Source organism: Theropithecus gelada, chromosome 11 (genome assembly GCF_003255815.1).
Source record: "Theropithecus gelada isolate Dixy chromosome 11, Tgel_1.0, whole genome shotgun sequence".
Lineage (NCBI taxonomy): Eukaryota > Metazoa > Chordata > Mammalia > Primates > Cercopithecidae > Theropithecus > Theropithecus gelada.
Genome location: NC_037679.1, coordinates 123,388,228 through 123,409,314, shown reverse-complemented (window position 1 = coordinate 123,409,314; position 21,087 = coordinate 123,388,228). Strand labels below are relative to the sequence as shown.

The following is a 21,087-nucleotide window of genomic DNA, read 5'->3' as shown; positions in this document are numbered from 1 at the left end:
CAATACCCCATGGATACTGAGGGACGACTGTCTTGTCTTAGCTCCAGCTGTTTTCAGTGACTTTCTGGAGTTTATTTATGTTTGTTTTGTTTTTTAATATTCAAGGCAGTTTAAGGAGAGACATCAGAGAAAACAGACATAGTACTGGAGATTGTCAAGGTGTGAATAGCGGCACCAACCAGTGGTCAAAGGAATCTGATCTAGAATTACATTTTTTAATTTTGCTGAATAAAGACAGCCAAAAACTAAACAACCTCTGTTATATCTGTTTTATCATTTCATAAAGGAAAGGCTGTTTTGACACAAAAAGGAAGAAAATAATCTCACAATAAAGGACACATTTTAAAATTGAATAAATTTAGCTTTAAAAGTTCTTTTCTACATTGTCTGTGACTAGAAAATTTTGTCACAGAACAGCAATGATTTCTGGCAAGGATTGATGATCTGAGGTATTTCCAAACACATTTTTGAAACTGGCTTACCACACTGAGTAGAGAGGCAAATAGAGTGGGAGTGGGAGCAATGAAATTGGGTATCTGGTAGGATAAAAAGGATTTGAGAACACCAGTGAAAATGAAGGGCAGATTTATCTTAGGAAAGAGTTTAAAGGATAGTTCCTACTGAGGAAAGTCAGTGTGTTTTGGAGTTTAGAGGTGGAACAGTTTTAAGGGTTGACCTTGCTCATGGGTGGCTTTCCATAGAATTAAGATGGAGATCACAAGAGTAGAAGCGCTTGTGGTAAAAAGGTTTTATTGTGAATGAATGCTATAGGATGAATGCCATCGGAGCATGAATTCCAAAGGATGATAATGGAATGGGGGAGAATCATATTGAATGATCTGGGTGCTGAAGTCATTAAGGAAATTATGAATATATTCAGACGTTAATGGAATATAGCAACAAGTACGGAAGTTAGTCAGTGTGCACTGTGGTTTGGAGCATAGTTTCAAGTTCTACCACCTGCTATGTAACCTGGGAAAATTATTTGACAGTTCTGTGCCTCATTTCCTCATCAGAAAGTGGGATTAAAAATAGTATCTGCTTCACGGTTGAGAAATATGGTAAAACATGACACTTCTGTAACCTGTGAGTCTCAGAAATGAGTAAGGATTGGAATGGAACTGCCACCAACAAAAAGTCAGGTTTTATAAAGAGAGCAGATAGAGCAATTTCTTTTAGAAAAGCTAGAAGTTATTGGATACCTTGTTTATGCCAGACAGTGACTTTTACAGTAGGCTGGCAAGTATTCAAAATGGAATGAATTTCTTGGGGGTGGGTTAGTGCTGAGCTTTCAGGAATGGGACTGGTGGAGTAGCTGAGGGTTAGGGTGCTCCATGCTAGAGTGATATCCACTGGAAAATAGGGATGAACGAAGCTAGAGATGTGTAGGGAGCCACATAATATATTCCAGCTAGACTTTCAAGGGAGGAGTGTTGAATAGGTTGTATGTATTATTAGGAGATTAGTAAAACTAGCTGCTTGTATATCTTCATCCTTATATATAAATTAAAAGAGCATTTAGAAAGCTCATTATACAAATATAGCATTATAGAAACTTTTAGAAATATAATTCACTGTTTTATTCATTTAACAGTGTTATATTGACTATGTGATGGCCACTGTTCTGGGACAGAGGACAACAGAAAAATCCTTCTTGTGGATCTTATTTTTATTTTTATATATTTGCTTACCTAAGTATGACATACTGCTGTGATTTGAAAGATGTGCTTCTGTGGTGTTTCTGGGAAATTTTCCTTCCTTCCTTTTCTCATAAATGTTGAATACCTGTTTGCTAGGCATTAGAAATACAAAGATCAAGTTAGACATGGTTCCTACTCTAACAATCCAGTGGGGGGAACAGAAAAAGAAGCAATTAGAAATAGTGTGATAAAGGTACAACGTTCTAGAAGCAGATAGACTTTGAAGACCATGCAAAGGTTTTTTGTCCCCCTGCTCGCTCAAGGTAGAAATGAGTAGACTGGGCCTTGAAGAGTAAGTAGGAGTTAGTCAAATGTAGAGCTGGGGTAGGGGGAAGAAAAAATATTTCTGGCAGAGAGAATAGCATATTTAAGGAATTGAAAGTGACTTAGTATGGTTGGAACGTAGACTGTGAGGGATTGAATTTGAAGAGAGGTTAGCAGGACCTGGTGTTTGAAGGGCTTTGTAAAACATTTTAGGATAGAATCCAAGCTCTTAAGTGTAGTGGGAAGGGAAGTTTTACAAAGATTTGAAGAGAAATATTACATGATCAGATTTATGTATTAAAAAGATTATTATTATAGTATATAGAGAGAATTGGAAGGTTGAAGATTAGAGGTTGTTGAAGCAATGTAGTGATAGATTGTGGCAGTTGGGACTGGGAATGTACTTGGACATAAGGAATTTCTTAGTGGGCCTGAAGAAGAGAAGACAGGCAGATTTAAGAGAAATTTAGAAATAGCTTAAGTCTAAGGCTGTAACCCATGTTTCTGGCTTGTGTAGTTGAGCTTATGGTGTTATCACTAAGATAGGAGATACAGGAGGAATAATTTTGACAGGGTAAAGTATTCATTTTTGGACTTGTTGAGCCTGAATTGTGTTTGGAATGTCCAAATGAAAAGGTAACAGAAGGCAGGGGGTTATACATATCTGCAGAGAGATTTGGGCTAAGAGTCAAGATTTGGGAGAAATCAACATGCAGATTGAAATGGAAGGAACGGGCCACCATTTGAGGAAGGGGTGGAGGTTAAGAGGGGGACCTAGTGCAGAATCTTGAGAGGAAGATGAATCTGCAAAGTAAGCCAAAGAGGGTCTTCCAGGTAGAATGAAAATCAGGAATGTGATATCACTTAAGAGAATATTTCAAGAAGTAAAAGAAGTGATAAGCAGTGTATTTTCTCAGATAAGGACTGAGGAGTGTCTGTCAGTTAGTACTGAGGAAGCTAATTACCTTGCTCAGAGCAAATTTAGTTAAGAGGTGAGAGTTGGGTGAGGAAGTAGTCACAGTAGATGAATGGGGACAACTCATTCTTTTAAGTTGGCTGTAGGTGTGCTGCCAGAGATGTATTGTTGGAGTTGGACTTGTCTTTAAGGGAGAGTTCTGTTTTAAAGAGAAGAGACAAACAGATACTTAATATTTTACTCAAATCAGAAAAAGTAGAAATTGAAAGATTGAAGAAGGGTCAGTTTTTGTGCAATTACTACTAAAAAGGTACAGAAAATAAATTTGATTATCAGCTAAACAAGCTTAATGAGCATGGTATACACATAGCAAACATTCAGAAGCTTAATTTATCAGAGGAAATACCAGTTTTATAACTGACATGGGGGTCAGAAACTGTCATCTGTTTTGTCTACATCATCTGTTTTTTTCTTTAGAATACTAAGTACATGAGAAAAAATCGTAATTCGAAGGCTGCTTTGTGAGTGTGGAACCAGCAAGGGAAGTTTAGTTGGGTGGCTTTAATGGCAGAGGAAATCAACATATTAATGCTTTCAGCTCCACTTTAGAGTAGTAGCTCCCTGCTGGACTGATAAGTAGAGCTCCTGGTCAGAACTTCGTTCTTTTAGACAGTATTCATGTTTACTGCCGGTTTTTCATTCTCTGGCCCTTCTTTTTCTTTATGAATGTTCTTTCTTTTGCCTATTCTTTTTATATTAATCCTACCCATTAGATTTCAGATCCAGAGTCTGTCTGCTCTCTTCCAGAGACATTATTTCTCCTACAGTGACTTCTGTAACTGTACAATTTATTGTATTATGTGTTGATTTTATTAATAAAGCCTTGATTACTGGGAATTCTTTATAATATTACCTATAGTATTATTTATAAATCAGTTATAAAAATTATGTAAAGATCTAAGATTTCAGTTATTTGATTGGCTTTATAACAATTTTAGATGTAGATGACATACTGATAAAAAGGGAATAGCAAGCAGCCAATTTTTAAATAATGTTTTGATTATAAAAATAGATAACATGGTAAATCTGAAGTTATATGTAAACAATTAAAATTCATGATCTACTTTTAACATTTTTGTGTATAGATGTTCAGTTTTGTTTCTTATATATCGTTTCCTGTCTCCCATAAAATTGGAACCCATGTGACCTTGTAGTCTTTTCATGTTGTATCATGACTATTTTCTTATATCATTAATTTTTTTTTTTTTTAATAAAAGATTTCAGGCCAGGTGTGGTTGCTCACGCCTGTAATCCCAGCACTTTTTTTGGGAGGCCGAGGTGGGTGGAAGGCTTCAGCCCACGAGTTTGAGACCAGCCTGGGCAACATGGTGAAACTCTGTCTCTACAAAAAATACAAAAATTTGCTGGGGGTGGAGGTGCATGCCTATAGTCCCAGCTATTTGGAAGGCTGAGGCAAGGAGGATTGCTTGAGCCAGGGAGGCTGAGGTTGTGGTGAGCTAACATCACGCCACTGCACTCCAGCCTGGGTGACAGAGCAAGATCCTGTCTCAAAAAAAAAAGATTTTCAATAGTTACCTGAAGATGCATTTCTTCACCTTAATTTGTACATTGGATACCATGGGTTTGTTTCTGTCTTCAGTATTTAAAAATAACACTGTGAGAAATATCCTCATAATCAAATTTTGGTTAAAACCCCAGGTTATTGTCATAGGATACATTCCTCAGCGGGCATTTACTTAGAAGAGGAGTGGTAAATATTTTCTTCTTCTTCTTTCTTCTTTCTTCTTTCTTCTTCCTCCTTCCTCCTTCCTCCTTCCTCCTTCCTCCTTTCTCCTTCTTCCTTATTCTTTCTTCTTCTTCTTCTTATTTGAGATGGAGTCTCACTCTGTAACCCAGACTGGAGTGCAGTGGCACAGTCTTGGCTTACTGCAACCTCCACCTTCAAGTGATTCTCCTGCCTCAACCTCCCAGGTAGCTGGGACTACAGGCACGTGCCACCACACCTGGCTAATTTTTTGTATTTTTAGTAGAGACAGGGTTTTGCCATGTTGGCCAGACTGGTCTCTCAAATTCCTGACCTCAGGTAATCCACCTGCCTCCGCCTCCCAAAGTGCTGTGATTACAGACGTGAGCGACCATGCCCGGCTTATATTCTTGTTAGTAATGTATGAGCAGGCCATTTTACTTCACTGTCATTCATTATTGGAAGTGTATTATTTTTATATAGTTTTTGGTTTAATAGAAAACGTTATCTTAATTTGTGTATTTAGACGTTATTAATGTGATTTAATTACTTTTCACTTTTTTCTTGCTATTTAATATGTTTTTGTATTTAAATTGCCTTCCATTAGTAGTTTTTGTCAGGGCATGAATGGGGAAAGGAGTAGTGGATAAATACTATGTTTTTTTTTAAGAGGGGGATGAGAATGCTAAGTTGTTGTAAGGACATTTGTCAGTTATCCTCAATTTAAAGATATTAAAAAAGGGAAATTTTTTCTCTTTAAAGGATTCATTTATTCATTAATTTATTTATTCCTTAGCATGACTATATGAAGGAAGAGGAAGGTTTTCCTGAAGATGAGGCGACTGAATCGGAAAAAAACTTTAAGTTTGGTGAAAGAGTTGGATGCCTTTCCGAAGGTTCCTGAGAGCTATGTAGAGACTTCAGCCAGTGGAGGTACAGGTGAGTATCAGTTCACATTAAAAGTGTTGTAGTAAGTACAACTTCTGAGTGATCCAGTCAACAACATATAGAAATGTAGCCATGAGGTAGAATTTATCAGTGATTCTGTAGTAACTTCGTAACTTGTCTGTCTTCATGCCACTCTATTGGCTCTCATTTATTCTTATTAATATTCTTTATAGCTTCCAACTCAGTGCCATCTGTGCCTTTGGCAGTGTTTATTAAAACATTAATACATTAAACCAATGTTACTGCTTTGCTGTCCTTTCCTAAATATGTGACCTTGAGGAAGTTATTCAAATCTATCTATCTTAGTTTCTTCTATGAAATAGGAATGATACTAGTATTTACCTCCTAGGGGTTACCGTACTGTTAATATTTTCATAAAATGCTTAGACCCAGTGCTTGGTACAGATAAAAGTATCCATTAAGTAAAATAAATAATGAAATATATAAGAGAAATGTGTAACTATAACAATATTCCGTATAATTTCTTTTCCCATGAAGAGCTAGTAAAATAATGTATTTCAAATTAGGTTGACATTTTATTTTGTAAAATGGGTAATAAGTTGCTTACTATTTCTGATTCACTTGTGATTAAGTTTTGTTAATGAAAATAGTGCAAGTTCTTGCAAAATCTATTTTAAGTATTTTGCTGTACTATATAATATATTTTCTTTTTGTCAGATCTTTTACTCAGTTCTGTAAATGAGGTGATATATTTAGGAGATGGCAAAGTAGAAGAGAGTTTTGTTAGCTACTTAGAGATGTTATTTGAGTTTCTGGCACACAGGTGGTTGTGGTTTCTCAGGATCTGAGAAATTAGGCTAGCTTTTTGTTTTAAATTGGGCTTATAGCCCAATTTACATACATTGATATACAATTTATATTTATAGACATGGATGCATTTTTAATAACGAAGCAACTGTTTCCAAATTTGTACTGTAAGGCATGCTTACTTTCATCATTCATCCTATCAGTGACACTGCTGTATATAAGAAAATACAAATTTTGTCAAATCTACTTAGTGAGAGATGCCCTTAAAATTGGAGAAATAAAATGCTTTCTTAGTAGTGCAAATGATTATGTTCATATTTGTGTATATTAAACCTTAACTTTTGAGCTGTATTAGATAAAATGTATAATAAACATTTTGAATAAATCCTTCTATAGTATTCATTCAAATAGAAATTACATTATTAGGCTTTTTCTTTTGAAAATTTAATCTCACTTAAATTAGTTTCCTGTTCTTTGCTTTATTTTTTATTGTTTTCATTCTGTTTTTCTTTTGTTGTTGGATTTCCCAGTTTCTCTAATAGCATTTACAACTATGGCTTTATTAACCATAATGGAATTCTCAGTATATCAAGATACATGGATGAAGTATGAGTACGAAGTAGACAAGGATTTTTCTAGGTAATCATTTTTTTTCTTCTTGAAATACCTTTAGATTCAAATTGTTTTAAAAAGAGCATACCTTTTAAAAAAGAAAAAGTATAACCTTCTAGCTTTGGTTTGTTTTAGTTCTGAAGAAATCATCCTGAAAAATTCTCATTAATTGCATGCATTAAGTGAAACCTTTTAGAATCATTTAAATAGTGGTTGAATTCTAAAACTGAGGTTCTTTGATTTAGCATGCTTTGTTTCAGAAAGTTAGGGGAATATTTTTCCTTCGATATGTATATTGTGGAAATTGTTTAATATTTTAAACTGGTTGAAATACCTAACTGATCTGTGTGAGCTGGAAAATAAATTATCTAAGGATACATTGTATACCCTTATGACTTGATATCTATAAATTATACCTAAGCTAAATGTTTATGCAAATAAGATTACTTTTAAACTTTTGAAAATATAGTACCTTAATCATACACTTTACATCTATTCATTTGTATTATTTGGATTTCTTCAATAGAATGAAGACAATAGGTTTCTAATATTAAGATTGTACCAAATAGGAAGACACATTTAGTTTTCAATTACAATCCAGGTTTGCCATTTACATACTTTTAGGGAACTTACTAAATCTGTACCTGTGTATGCTTCAGTTTCCTTTTTTGTAAAGTACAGACAGCAATTATAGTATCTTCCTCAAGAGGTTTATGAGAATTAAATTAGTCAACATTTGTAAATTGCTGTGTAACCTTGGGCAGGTCACACCACTGATTTCTTTTGGACTTCAGTTTCTTCATCTCTAATGTATTATTCAGGATAGCATTGGTTTTCAAAGAGTTTGCTGTTGTTTTCAGCACCAATGCAATACTTCATTTTATTCCAAATGAAGTCTTATGTATTACATAGTTCGCCACATAAGCATGGTGAGGATATGCGGAAGCTTGTCTACTTGGCCTACTCCTGGTTCCTAATCTCCTGAGCCTAAACTCCTGGGTTATTTGGAGCACAGTTTGAACTCTAGATGACTTTAAGACTTTATGAAGGTCTAAAAATCTGTAATTCCTTTTTTAAAATCAGATGAAAATTATTACACAGAAAAAAGTTTTGATAGAAAGCACAGCACTGAATTTGATCATAGCCAGTCTGTTATTCACTGTGCTTCATTCTGGTGTTCGAAAATTGATTTGATCAAATCATTTGAAAATGAAAGGCCATGAAAAATTTTAAGCATCAGGTGATTTACTTTTGGTAGTTTGGTTGCATTTATCCTGAGTTACATAGACCTAGTTTCCAGTATAGCACTTTAATGGTGATGTGATCTTAATCCAGGTATTTATACTACCCTGAACACTAGTGGTTTTCTTGAAAATCTGTGAAGCCATCCATTTATAGCTCCATGATATGGAATAAAGAAGATAATATTTGTAGGACATCTAGCATCATGCTTAATATATGGTATTTGATAAACAGAGAAGAAAGACAATTCCTAATTCTTGATTTTGAGAGTTTTACATTCTTAAAGGAACATTCTATCGAAAGTTTATGTAAATAGAGGTTAAGAGGTTAAGACTTTTTTCTGGCTTGCTTAGAGTTATTGATTATAGAGTTGCCATTATTAAAGGATACTGTGTTCAAAACCTGTGAAGTCAGAAAGGCTTTTGGAATAAGGGCAACTAGAACTTGTACTTTAAAGAGCCTTTGTTTTGGCCATGAGAAATGCAATTCAAGTTCTAATCGACATAATTCTACTTGAAATCTAAGTTTTTAATAGGTCAGTTGATTTATATTTCTCATGGTTTGCTGATTAATTGGTAGGTACTAATGTTTAATATTTTGTCTTTCAGCAAATTGAGAATCAATATAGATATTACTGTTGCCATGAAGTGTCAGTGTAAGTACACCTTCAACTTGCTGAATCCACATGTAGGTTATGGTTCAAACAATTGCCAATCAAAAATAAAAACCACTGGTTGTACTTTATTTTTCCTTTATAATATTTTAAAGTTTTACTGTGATATTATTTAATAATGTAAATTGTCTTACTTCTCAGCTTATATTCTTCAAGTTTCTTTTCCATAAAGAGAAGAGATAAAACTTTCACATTAGTATAATTAAAAGAAAGTTGGAGGAAATGTTTATGAATCAGCTTTCTAGTTTATGTACATCCTTTCTGTCTTTTTGTTTGGAGTACTAGCTTTTATACCCATGTTTCACAAGCATATCCTCATGTCACTGTTTCAGTTTACGACCCTTTATGTTTACTCTTGTGTTTAAAAATACAGATCCAGTTTTTTTAAGTTAATGGTGATAGGTTACCCTTTTTTTTTCTTCACTGGACTCACTTGGTTTTACTAGTAGAAGTGGAACAATGCTAATATGCCACATAGTGAATGTTTGAATCAATACTGTTTTCAAAAATAAGGATGCTTTTGCATGAAAAATATTTTATGAGTTACTGCTTAAATATTACAGACCAAGAACTCAGAAAATTTTTACATTTTTAGAAGTATGAAATAATTTTACCCAATTAATTAGAGGTTATTTTCTGTGAGATTTCATCTTAGAATGACCTTGAATCTTTTCTTTTCAATATAGTTTTCCTTATGTTAGTGGTTTTAAGAGATAAAAAAATACTTTATATTTAAACTTGTAGTTAGTGGTAATTCTGAATATATGATATTCTGCCTTATTTTGGATGTTTGAATACTGTTAAATTTTAGCCTTTTCCAAATAAAATTTCCTATTTGTTGATTTGTAGCTTTGCTTTAAGATTTCTTTTAATCTCTAAAAATATTTCTAGGAATTAATATTTTGTTCAGCAGCCACTTAGTACTTGTGATTAAGTTCTTGCCAGTATTTGCAAAGATCTTCAATTCAGTAACGCTTATCCTTTTTAAATGAGATCTTGAATTATCTTTTTTTTTTTACTGGGTAAGAAGTAGAAAAAACATTATTACATTTTGGAATAATCTCCACCAAAGCTATATAAGGCTACTTTTAGCTTTTGGACAAATATATAGGAAGTGATTCTACATACTTGGTGAGTTTTTTTTGTTTTTTTTGGTTTTGTTTTTGGCTTGGTGAGTTTTCTGTTAGTTGTCGTAATTTGTTTATATTGGGGATGGTTTGCCGCCAAGCATAGAATGTAAAACTTCTGATTCTTTTCTGTATGCAGATGTTGGAGCGGATGTATTGGATTTAGCAGAAACAATGGTTGCATCTGCAGATGGTCTAGTTTATGAACCAGTAAGTTTGATTCACATGGTTTTTTGAAATACATGAGTTGAGGAATTGTTACCCTCGAAGACAGTTTTGATAGTTGCTTTTTAGTTTTGTCTGAAATAGTTTTTAGTATAATTCTTTTGTTTCAAAAGTAATCCATATTCTTTATAATAAATTTAGGGGGAAAAACAGAAAAGTTAGGTTATATACCAGAATCTTGAGGTGACCATTATTAACATTTTGGATGTAGTTTGGAGGTGTCTAAAGTCTGTTTTATAACCTTTTTTTATATTTTTGTTACTACTTTCCAGTAGTTTCCTTTTCACTTTTCTTCTAATATATATATAGTGGTGAGCTTTTTTCTTTTTCTCTAGTGATTTGGGCACTTTTATGTCCAGTTTGTATTCTACTATTACCAAATTTAAGTATTTAAAATATTTGAACTGTATTTCTCTTACAGTCAAGAATAAAGCAGTATCTTTCTAAGAGGAGAATGGGCATTACTACTCCCTTCCTCCTTTATGCCTCTATTCCCCACAGCGTGTGAAATGCTGACATTTTCTTATTATCTTCAAAGCACAAGTTGAATATAACATCATTGATTTATCAGAAAATATCTTCACATTTCAGTGGCAGATACGGTGATAACGAGTCATGATCAGAACTAGCCCTAAAGAAGCTTTTGAGAGTAAGCATGAGGACCTCAGCAACTTTTAGTTGCGGACTGCTCTGTTGGCGTGGTGGTACTTGTATTTACACATGCGTTCTTGAGTTCCTTTTTTTTAAATCATTGACAATTGTGAACCCTTCTTTTAGCAAATTTGCAAAATGAAGAGTGAAGGTGAAGGACGGGGAGTAGAAGTACTGAATGTATGGGGTTAAAGGAAAGAAAATGAAGTCCTTGGCCAGTTTTGATTATTGAATTAATTTTAGTTTACAGCTACAAACTTGATATATGCCTTTTGACATATACATTTTAAATAGAAATTTCTACAGAAGCAGTAACTTTGTTATTGCCACTCTGACTCTACTTTCTGACCCGTTTTGCCACTCAAAAAAACTGATTTTGAAGTAATTTTTTATGAGCTTAGTAACCTTACAGATTCATAGATGACAGCATACTACACTATTATCTGCTTATTTTGATCTAAGTGATTATTATTAGATACTTTAATATTTGTATTGCATTTATACTATCTTAAGAATACTTATTTAACTTTAACTATTTTTTTTTAAATTTTCTGCCATTCTTACCTTATTTTGTTTATCATTTTGAAGAGGTACTGTTTTTCCAATTTTTATTTTAGATTCATGGGGTACATGTGCAGGTTTGTTACCTCGGTATATTGTATAATGCTGAGGTTTTCAGGTATGACTGATCCCATCACCCAGGTACTGGGCATAATAACCAATAGTTTTTCAGCGCTTTCCCTTCTCCCTCCCTCTCCTCTCTAATAGTCCCCACTTTCTGTTATTGCCATTTTTATGTCTATGAGTACCCAAGGTTTAGCTCCCACTTATAAATGAGAACATACAGTATAAATGAGAACATATGGCATATGGTTTTCTGTCCTGCCATTAATTTGCTTAGGTTTATTGCCTTCAGCTGCATTCATGTTGCTGCAAAGGATAAAAGTTTGTTCTTTTTTTATGGCTGCATAGTATTCCCTGGTGCATGTATACCACATTTTCTTTATCCCATTTACCATTGATGGGTACCTAGGTTGATTCCATGTATTCGTTATTGTGAATGGTGCTGCAATAAAGATAGGAGTACATGTGTCTTTTTCATATAATGATTTATTTTCCTTTGAGTATATACCCAGTAATGGGATTGCTGGGTTGAATAATACTCTAAGTTGTTTGAGAACTCTCCAAACTGCTTTCCACATTGGCTGAACTAATTTACATTTTTACCAGCAGCATATAAGTGTTCCTTTTTCTCCACAACCTCTCTAACATCTGTTTTTTGGTTTTTTTTTTTTGACTTGTTAATAATAGCCATTCTGACTGATGTGAGATGGCCTCTCATTGTGGTTTTGATTTGCATTTCTCTTATGATTAGTAACATGGAGCATTTCTTCATGTTTGTTGGCCACTTGTATATCTTTTGAGAAGTGTATGTTCATGCCCTTTGCCCACTTTTTAATGGGGTTATTTGTTTTTTGCTTGTTCAGTTATTTAAGTTCCTTATAGAGTCTGGATATTAGACCTTCATCAGATGCAAAGTTTGTGACTATTTTCTCCCATTCTGTAGGTTGTCTGTTTACTCTGTTGGTAGTTTTTGTTTTATTTTCTGTGCTCTTTAGTTTAATTAGCTCCCACTTTTCAATTTCTGTTTTTGTTGCAATTGCTTGTGGGGACATAGTCATAAATTATTTTCCAAGACTGATGCCCACAATGGTGTTTCCTGTGTTTTCTTCTAGGATTCTTATAGTTTAAGGTCATTTAAATCTTTACCCATCTTGAGTTAATTTTTGTATATGGTGAAAGATCTGGGCCCAGTTTCATTCTTCTGCGTATGGCTAGCCAGTTCTCCCAGTACCATTGATTGAATAGGGAGTCCTTTCCCCATTGCTTGTTTTTGTTGATTTTGTCAAAGATCAAATGGCTGTAGGTGTGCAGCTTAATTTCTGGATTCTCCATTCTGTTGAGGAGGGACTTTTTGAGATTTATTTTACGGCAAGAATATGTAGGTATGTTTTATGGATTATAGCATGACTGCCTGTATCTTTCTGCTGTTATCTTTTATTACCCATTTTCTCTGTTGCTCTGAACTGGGAAAATCCCTTTCACATGGGTTTTTCTATCCTATGAAATAAACTTGTTTTGGGCTCTTTCTCAATTTGGTTTCGTTTGTATGTGGTCTTGTATAAATTCATGAAAGTTTCCAACATATGAATGTTAATTTTAAATGATTTAAGATGATAATAAAGATTGCATCCTCATTTTTATATTTCTTTTGGACACTGAGAATTACATGTTTATGTATTATAATCCTGAATGTATCCTCTAAAAGTCACTTACACTGTTAAAGCATTCTGTCCGTATTCTAACTGTTGTGGTCACTCTCTTTTTTTTTTTTGACATTTATGAGATGCCTGATTTTATTTTTTTTTTTCCTCTTACACCTCTTGTCTTTCTAGCTGGATTTTAAGCTTTTGAGAATCATTAATTTCATTCTTTCTTCTTTGTAGTTCTCAAAAATGTATTATAAAATGCTTTGCAGGTTTTAGGCAATAGTGATATGTTAGAATTATGCAGTTGGGACAGTATTATTGACTGTTTTCATTGTAAACAGTTTCTGCCATCTCTTCCAGTAGTTTATGGAGCAGGAAGATTTTATTTAAATTGTTATAATTAAAAGTTGTATCTTAATGAGAAAGTTAAGAACTTCTAATTCTTTAATTGTATACTTTTCATCAGTAATATTTAAAGTGTTTAACAATGCTTTTAGGAAACTATTCATTCCTTTGTCCTAATTTATATAAAAGTATTTAAGAATTATTATTTTTAATATAAAATTATTAAAAATGTAATTTTAACTTAAATATTTTTTCATTCATTATTTTAATATGTACTCTGAATATTAAAAACCTAGCCCTGATAACTTTGCTAGTTTACAGGCCATGATCATACAATGTGCTATGATAGTTACTATTCTACTATTTCTATTACATTTAGTTACTATTTAAAGACAAGAAAAATTTTTTAAAGGTGGGAAAGTAAGGAATCTGATAGAGCTGAATTTGTGTATTGGTTGTTACTTACTCTCTGTGATTTTGGAAAGTTTGTAACTTTTTGAGCTCCTGCTTCCTCCTATGTAAAAAGGGAAGAGGAGTAACAAATTCGCCAGGTTGTTAGGAAGGTTAAGTGAGAAAATGAATTAGCATAGGGCCTAGCAAAGTAGTTTCTTTATACCTTTGTGCTAAGTAAACATTGTACAAAGGTTATAGAATTCAAAGGAAGAATCATAGAGTCCCCACTGTCAATCATTTTATTTATACATTAGCTGGAGAGTAACTGCAAACAGCCTTATTGGTGTGTTTTTTAGATGTTAGCATTTTCCTTGTGTGCTATAATGTGAAAAAGGTTTGGTAGCATGCTTTAGGCAAATTCATCAGGAGGTATAATCAAAGGAAACATCAGAAAGATTGGGACAATTTAACTTGGAGCATATGGTTGTATAAAACTTAGACATGAGGCTCACAGTTATGGGAGAGGTAGGTTCCAGATTGACAAAATTAAATTTAAAAGTCACAGAAGTAGTGCTGTGAACTAGGACTAGAAAAGTGGATTTTTTTTTTTTGAAACGGAGTTTTACTTTGTTGCCCAGACTGAGTGCATTGGCAGAATCTCTGCTCACTGCAGCCTCCGCCTCCTGGGTTCAAGCGGTTCTTGTGCCTCAGCCTCTTAAGTAGCTGGGATTACAGGAGCCCACCACTTGCTGATTTTTTTTTTGTTTTAGTAGAGACAGGGATTCACCTTGTTGCCCCAGCTGGTCTCGAACTCCTGAGCTCAGGCAATCCGCCCATCTTGGCCTCGTAAAGTGCTAGGATTACAGGCGTGAGAGCCACCATGCCCGGCCAAAAAGTGGATTATTGTTGCAAAATTAAATTGTGGATATAGCTACTATGAGAAGTTTGCATATTTTTCTCTGACTCTACAAGTAGCCAAGTCTGACTTTGATCATACCTAGATAAAATTTCTTAAGTAGTTCTTTGTTGATCAATGCATTTGGGAATTACTGTGCTATTTTTGAACTCATTTCAAAAATTGTTGATTTTATTATGGTATTTTACCAGCAAGAATTTGGGCTTTGGATGCTTGAATATAACTCTGTATGTCATTTTCTACCCCAATACTTGTGAATTTCATGCTAGCATCATTTAAATGATTTTAAGCCCTAAGATACCATTTTGTACATGTGATAAATTGTCAACTTGCATATATTCCTGTAAATGTCGATAACTGTAACAGGAAAATATTTGTGATTTGTAAAATTTCTTTATGCTATTTTTCAGTAAAGATAGCACATTGAAATTTTAATTTGACTTAGTAGAAGTTGAATGTAAACCATGAATACTTGTTTTTAACAACACTCTAAGTTTATGTTTCTTGCTCAAAGAACAAATTTTAAAATTGTAGTGTAAAAGCCAATATAATTTGACAGTGCTAGTGATTATGTTTTCTTTCATTTCAGGCAGTATTTGATCTTTCACCACAGCAGAAAGAGTGGCAGAGGTAATAAGAGAACAAAGTATTGTGCTCCATGGAAATCTAAGTCATATTTTGTCTATTGTAAACTATTTATGGACTAACACATTTCTCTAGGGATTTCTTTGGATGAATTATTAGCAGAATTTAGTATATAATATAATCTTTACAATTTCAAAAACCGTCAGATCTTAAAGTCATGCATAATCTTTTTTCTGGTAAACTTTGATTTAGAAGTTTTAGTTTTTATTTAAAATGATATCAACATTTTTTTGATTACAAAAGTAATATATGATTATTTTAAAAATTCAATTTGAATAGAAATGATGTAAAGCAAGATTGTCCAGCCTGCGGCCCTACAGGAAGGCTTTGAATGTAGCTTAACACAAATTTGTAAACTTTTTTTTTTTGAGACAGAGTCTCACTCTGTCGCCCAGGCTGGAGTACAGTGGTGCAATCTTGGCTCACTGCAACCCCTGCGTCACAGGTTGAAGCGATTCTCCTGCCTCAGCCTCGTTAGTAGCTGGCGCACACTACAGGCACACACCACCATGCCCAGCTAATTTTTTGTGTTTTTAGGAGAGATACGGTTTCACCATGTTGACTAGGCTGGTCTTGAACTCCTGAACTGAAGTGATCCACCCACTTCGGCCTCCCAGAGGGCTGGGATTACAGGCATGAGCTACTGTGCCCGGCCACAAATTTGTAAACTTTCGGAAAAAATTACGAGTTTTTTGTGGTTTTTTTTTTTTTTTTTTTTAACTCATCAGCTATAGTTACAATGTGGCCCAGGGAGGCCAAAAGATTGAGCACCTAGATACAAAGTAAATGTAAAAGCCCCCTTCTCTTTCTGCAAACTAATGCCACTGATTAGCAGTAATAACCAGTAATAAGTTTCTTGGGTAGCCTTCTAGAGAGACATTTTGTGTGTATGTATATAATATGTATATTATATATATTTCTGTGTATATATACAAAATTATGATAATTCTTACATATAATCTATATAGTATATAATTCTATATAGTTCTGATATATATGAGTATATTATATATTTTATAATATATAAGTTTATATGTTCATTATATATTTTATAATATATATATTTTATAATGTGTTACATATAAAAACATAATTATTTATATATAGAAATATATATACAGAATTAAGTTGCTTTTTTCTACCTAACATGATATTTTGAACTCATTTCTGTATATATAATGGTCTATTTTATGGATAGATTGTAGTTTATTTAATTGGATCCTTATTGATGGGTATTTAGATTGCTTTCAGAATTCTAATATTAAAAACAATACTCAGTGAACATTCTTGAACCTAATTGTGTATATGTTTGTGTGTTTGTGTATTTCTAGAAATAGAATTTCTTTCTCTCAGGATATTTAACATTTTGATAGTGCCTATGTCCTCCCAAATTATTATTTGAGTTATACTCCAAAAGGCTAGAGTACTTCTTTCTGTACAACCTCACCAACAATGGGAATACCTAGAATTTTTAAAAATATATGCCAGATTGATGGGTGAAAATTGGTACTATGCTTTTATTAATTAACATTTCTTTATGAATCAATTGACTGTCTTTGTGGGGTTTTTTTCCTCATTTATATTTTTTTGTGAAAATGTTTGCCTATATGCCTATTTTGCTGGTTAGTTTTTTTTGTAAGAATTATTTTTAAATTAAAGAAAATAGTTCTTCGTTATAAGTGCTTCTGTCTCCCACCCCCCCCATATATTGCTTTTTATTTTCTAGGTTTTGTCTTGCACTTATAAAGGCTTTATATAGTTTAAGATTATTCCAAATTTTTTTTCTTTACCCATTTTTTTTTTCTAGTCCCTAAGTATATTCCAAGGGTCTTTCTCTTTTAATTTCCAGTTTTGCCACTTGAGGGAGTTTTTATATGAAAGTTGAAATTGAATGTCGGTGAACAAAAGCACTGAATGTTAGCTGTCTCTGGGCTCTTAGAATTTTTAGTAGAAAGCCATCCACAGATGAAATACTTTACTTTGATCCAGAAACATTAAAGTGAGATTTCTCCTTTCATTTAGAATTTTTTTCAATGCTCGAAACTAGTAATAAGTGGGAGAAGAGATTGTATTTCTACTCTTAAGGTGATATAAATTTGCCATCATAGTATTCTCTGCATACCTTCATGTGTGGAATATAGGCTTGGGATATTTATTGACACAGTGAAGGCAGAAATTTTTTTCATAAACACACACATAATACATACATACATATACATGTATGTATAGTTTGTTGTCATCAAACTCCTTGATCACTGCTGTGCTTCCAAAGTTGAACTCTCAATATACAAGACACACAAAAAAATGTGAAGATTTCCATTTCTGCTGGCATTGGATCCAAAGATTTTAATTCTTCAAATGTCTGAATCTGAGGATGGGATCTGGCTTCTTGAAGCATCCTAGATTATCACATTCTGATTCTAAAATTATTGAATAGCTCTTGAATGGCCTAGAGATACCCAAGGTTTATATCTTCCTAACTAATGTGCATACCAAAATGTTCTTTACTTCTGGAATTTTCTAAGAGATTTAAATTTTCTCTCAATTGATGTTCTATAATACTTTCCTAAAATATTTAGGATCACAGTTAATCTCTCTTTAACTGTAAATTTCAAACCCTAGACAGAACCTTTCTGGTTTCTACTTTTTATGTCTAGATTTCGGATTTATTTTATTCCAAACTATACAGTATAAATATAACTTGTTATTTTAAATAGGCCTGTTTTACTAATTTTCTAGATAGATGATGTGTGAGTTTTTAATCTTCTGCTTGCACATCTGGAAAGTGCTTTTTTTATCATTATGGTGGGATGGTAAAGTATTATGAGATTTACAATTGCTTTCTTTTTGTCAGTACCTATGTTTATAACTTTTTTCCAAGTTACATATATGTATTTTTCTTTTAGAGTAGTTAGACTCACAGCAAAATTGAGCAGAAAGTAGTGTTCTCATATACCCATCCCCCTATGGGTTCCTCCATTATCAACATCTTGCATCAGGTTGGATATACTTGTTATAATCAGTGAACCTATGTTGATACATCATCACCATAGTTTACATTAGAGTTCACTCTTGGTGTTGAACGTACATTCTGTGAGTTCTGACAAATGTATAATGACATGTATCTACCATACTGCCATACAGAATGATTTCACTGCTATTCGAATTATCTGTGCTCCGCTTGTTTATTCTTCCCTTCCCACTGTGTATAATTTTTGTACTTACCAAGTTTGAACTTTGCTACAGATGACTTGGAATATTAGTTATTTAAAGAAATAGAATTAAAAGAGATAAAATAGTACTACATCTAATGACACAAAGTTATTGCTGAAAATTGTAGGAGTTAACACAGCTCAATGGTAGAAGTATTGTAGAGAGAGAAATTCTTGTAATGAAAATGAGATACTTGTGGTATGAGTTTATGCTGAGTAACGTACCACTTCAAGTCCATCAAGTCTATTGTATAGTCCCTTATTTGTCTTACTCTTTGTATCTATACTATTTTGTTCAGTGTCTGACAAAGAAAAGAATTTTGTAATTGTGCATGTATGCATGAAAGATTAATTTAGATACGTAAGTGAGTAGAAGCCCTACTTTGGTGGTCCTGACTGCACATCCATTACTGATAGGATCAAACAGGCTTATGGAGCTCAGCTATTAGACCTCTAGCCGCCCTGCCTCACTTGCTTTCAAGGAAATGACCAAAGAAAACTTGGTATGTTATTTTAGAATATGAAATCCTGTAATAATAAACGTATGGTTTAGCTAAGTCAGCTAAACATTGTCATTTTTGAATAAGTGTCAGCTCTCTTTGTGTACCTTTCTATAGTTCTAAACTATTGCTTGTTTCTTATTTAGGATGCTGCAGCTGATTCAGAGTAGGCTACAAGAAGAGCATTCACTTCAAGATGTGATATTTAAAAGTGCTTTTAAAAGTGCATCAACAGCTCTTCCACCAAGGTGAGATCTGTATTTTAAATGTGCAACTGTTTATTATGAATTTACTTTGACATAGTTAAAACTAAAGTGTTGGTTTAGTTTTCTGAATCTTATTTTTCTTAAGAAGGGAAAAGAGAATCATTCTTTACTATAAAGACACCTTTTGCTTTTAAATTTATAGGCTGTGATTTTGATCAGAATTATCACAAATATTTATTTGCATTTAATTTTCTTTTTTATGCGTGGTATACCTCCATATAAAATTATATTGAGTTTTAAGAAAAATTAGTTTCATTTACTATTTTGAGGACCCATAAGCTTTGGTTAGAAATTTTATTTCACGTTTTTGTATTTTAAAGATTAGAGGCTGGGAACAGTGGCTCACGTTTGTAATCCCAGCACTTTGGGAGGCCAAGGCAGGCGGACCATTTGAGGTCAGGAGTTCGAGACCAGCCTGACCAATGTAGTGAAACTCCATCCCAACTAAAAGTACAAAAAAATTAGCCGGGCGTGGTGGGTGCATGAACGTAGTCCCAGCTACTCAGGAGGCTGAGGCAAGAGAATAGCTTGACCCCAGGAGGTAGAGGTTACAGTGAGTCAGATTGTACCACTGCACTCCATCCAGCCTGGGTAACAGAGCAAGACTCTGTCTCAAAAGAAAAAAAAAAAAAAAGATTAGTGGATATTTGGAAATGCTATAATCATAAATATAATAAAAATGTGCAAGATTTTACATTTGCTTACGAAGAAAATGTCATCGTCTCTTTGAACTTAGGTGGCATACCTTTCCTTTACCTCAATCATATTTCTGCCCTCCCTCCCTCTCCCTGCTACAGTACCAGAAATAAATGAAGAAAATAGGTCTTTTTGGACTAATTCTTTTGTTTTAGTCTTCTGTCACTAGACTTAGTCCTCTGGTTAGAGTTGAAGAACCATGGAATTTCAAATTTATGTAAATGTAACAGATATTAAATAAGTATTTTTTTCCCATTTTATAGATGTGTAATTTTTATAAATGTCTAGACTTCAGGAAACTGCTATTCTATTTTTAACATTTAGAATATTACCTAAAAAATGATCTTTAGGGATTTTTTTTTTCTATACACATTTTTCTCATCATAAAATGGTAACTATGTTGAATGTGCTTTAAATAATATATCTTATTTTAACAGAGAAGATGATTCATCACAGTCTCCAGATGCATGCAGAATTCATGGCCATCTATATGTCAATAAAGTAGCAGGGAATTTTCACATAACAGTGGGCAAGTATGTTCTTTTCACTTACTGAAAATGCTTTAAACAAAATTGGAGCTTGGTTAAAAGTAAATTCTGTCCAGGCAGGGTGGCTCACGCCTGTAATCCTAGCACTTTGGGAGGCCGAGGCGGGTGGATCACCTGAGGTCAGGAGTTCGAGACCTGCCTTCCCAACATGTCAAAACCTCATCTGTACTAAAAATACAAAAAATTAACTGGGCGTGATGGTGGGCGCCTGTAATCCCAGATACTTGAGAGGCTGAGACAGGAGAATTGCTTGAACTCAGGAGGCAGAGGTTGCAGTGAGGCGAGATCATGCCCCTGCACTACAGCCTGGGCCATGAGCGAAACTCTGTATCAAAAAAAAAAAAAAAAAAAAATGAATACTTTGCTAATCAAATAACATATAGCTAACTACTAAAGGATTGCTTA

The 21,087-nt window shown here is 33.6% G+C and overlaps 1 protein-coding gene across 1 annotated transcript in view; it reads left to right on the top strand.

Annotated features, from left to right (window-relative positions):
- The window catches only part of ERGIC2 (ERGIC and golgi 2), a 40,201-nt gene that overhangs the window by 3,911 nt on the left and 15,203 nt on the right, over nucleotides 1-21,087 (top strand). Inside the window, exons 2-8 of the mRNA XM_025401662.1 lie at nucleotides 5,442-5,584; nucleotides 6,892-7,000; nucleotides 8,824-8,870; nucleotides 10,155-10,225; nucleotides 15,405-15,445; nucleotides 19,319-19,420; nucleotides 20,572-20,667. Of these exons, the coding sequence (XP_025257447.1) occupies nucleotides 5,479-5,584; nucleotides 6,892-7,000; nucleotides 8,824-8,870; nucleotides 10,155-10,225; nucleotides 15,405-15,445; nucleotides 19,319-19,420; nucleotides 20,572-20,667 (572 nt within the window). The 5' untranslated portion in view covers nucleotides 5,442-5,478. The remainder of the gene's footprint in view (nucleotides 1-5,441; nucleotides 5,585-6,891; nucleotides 7,001-8,823; nucleotides 8,871-10,154; nucleotides 10,226-15,404; nucleotides 15,446-19,318; nucleotides 19,421-20,571; nucleotides 20,668-21,087) is intronic.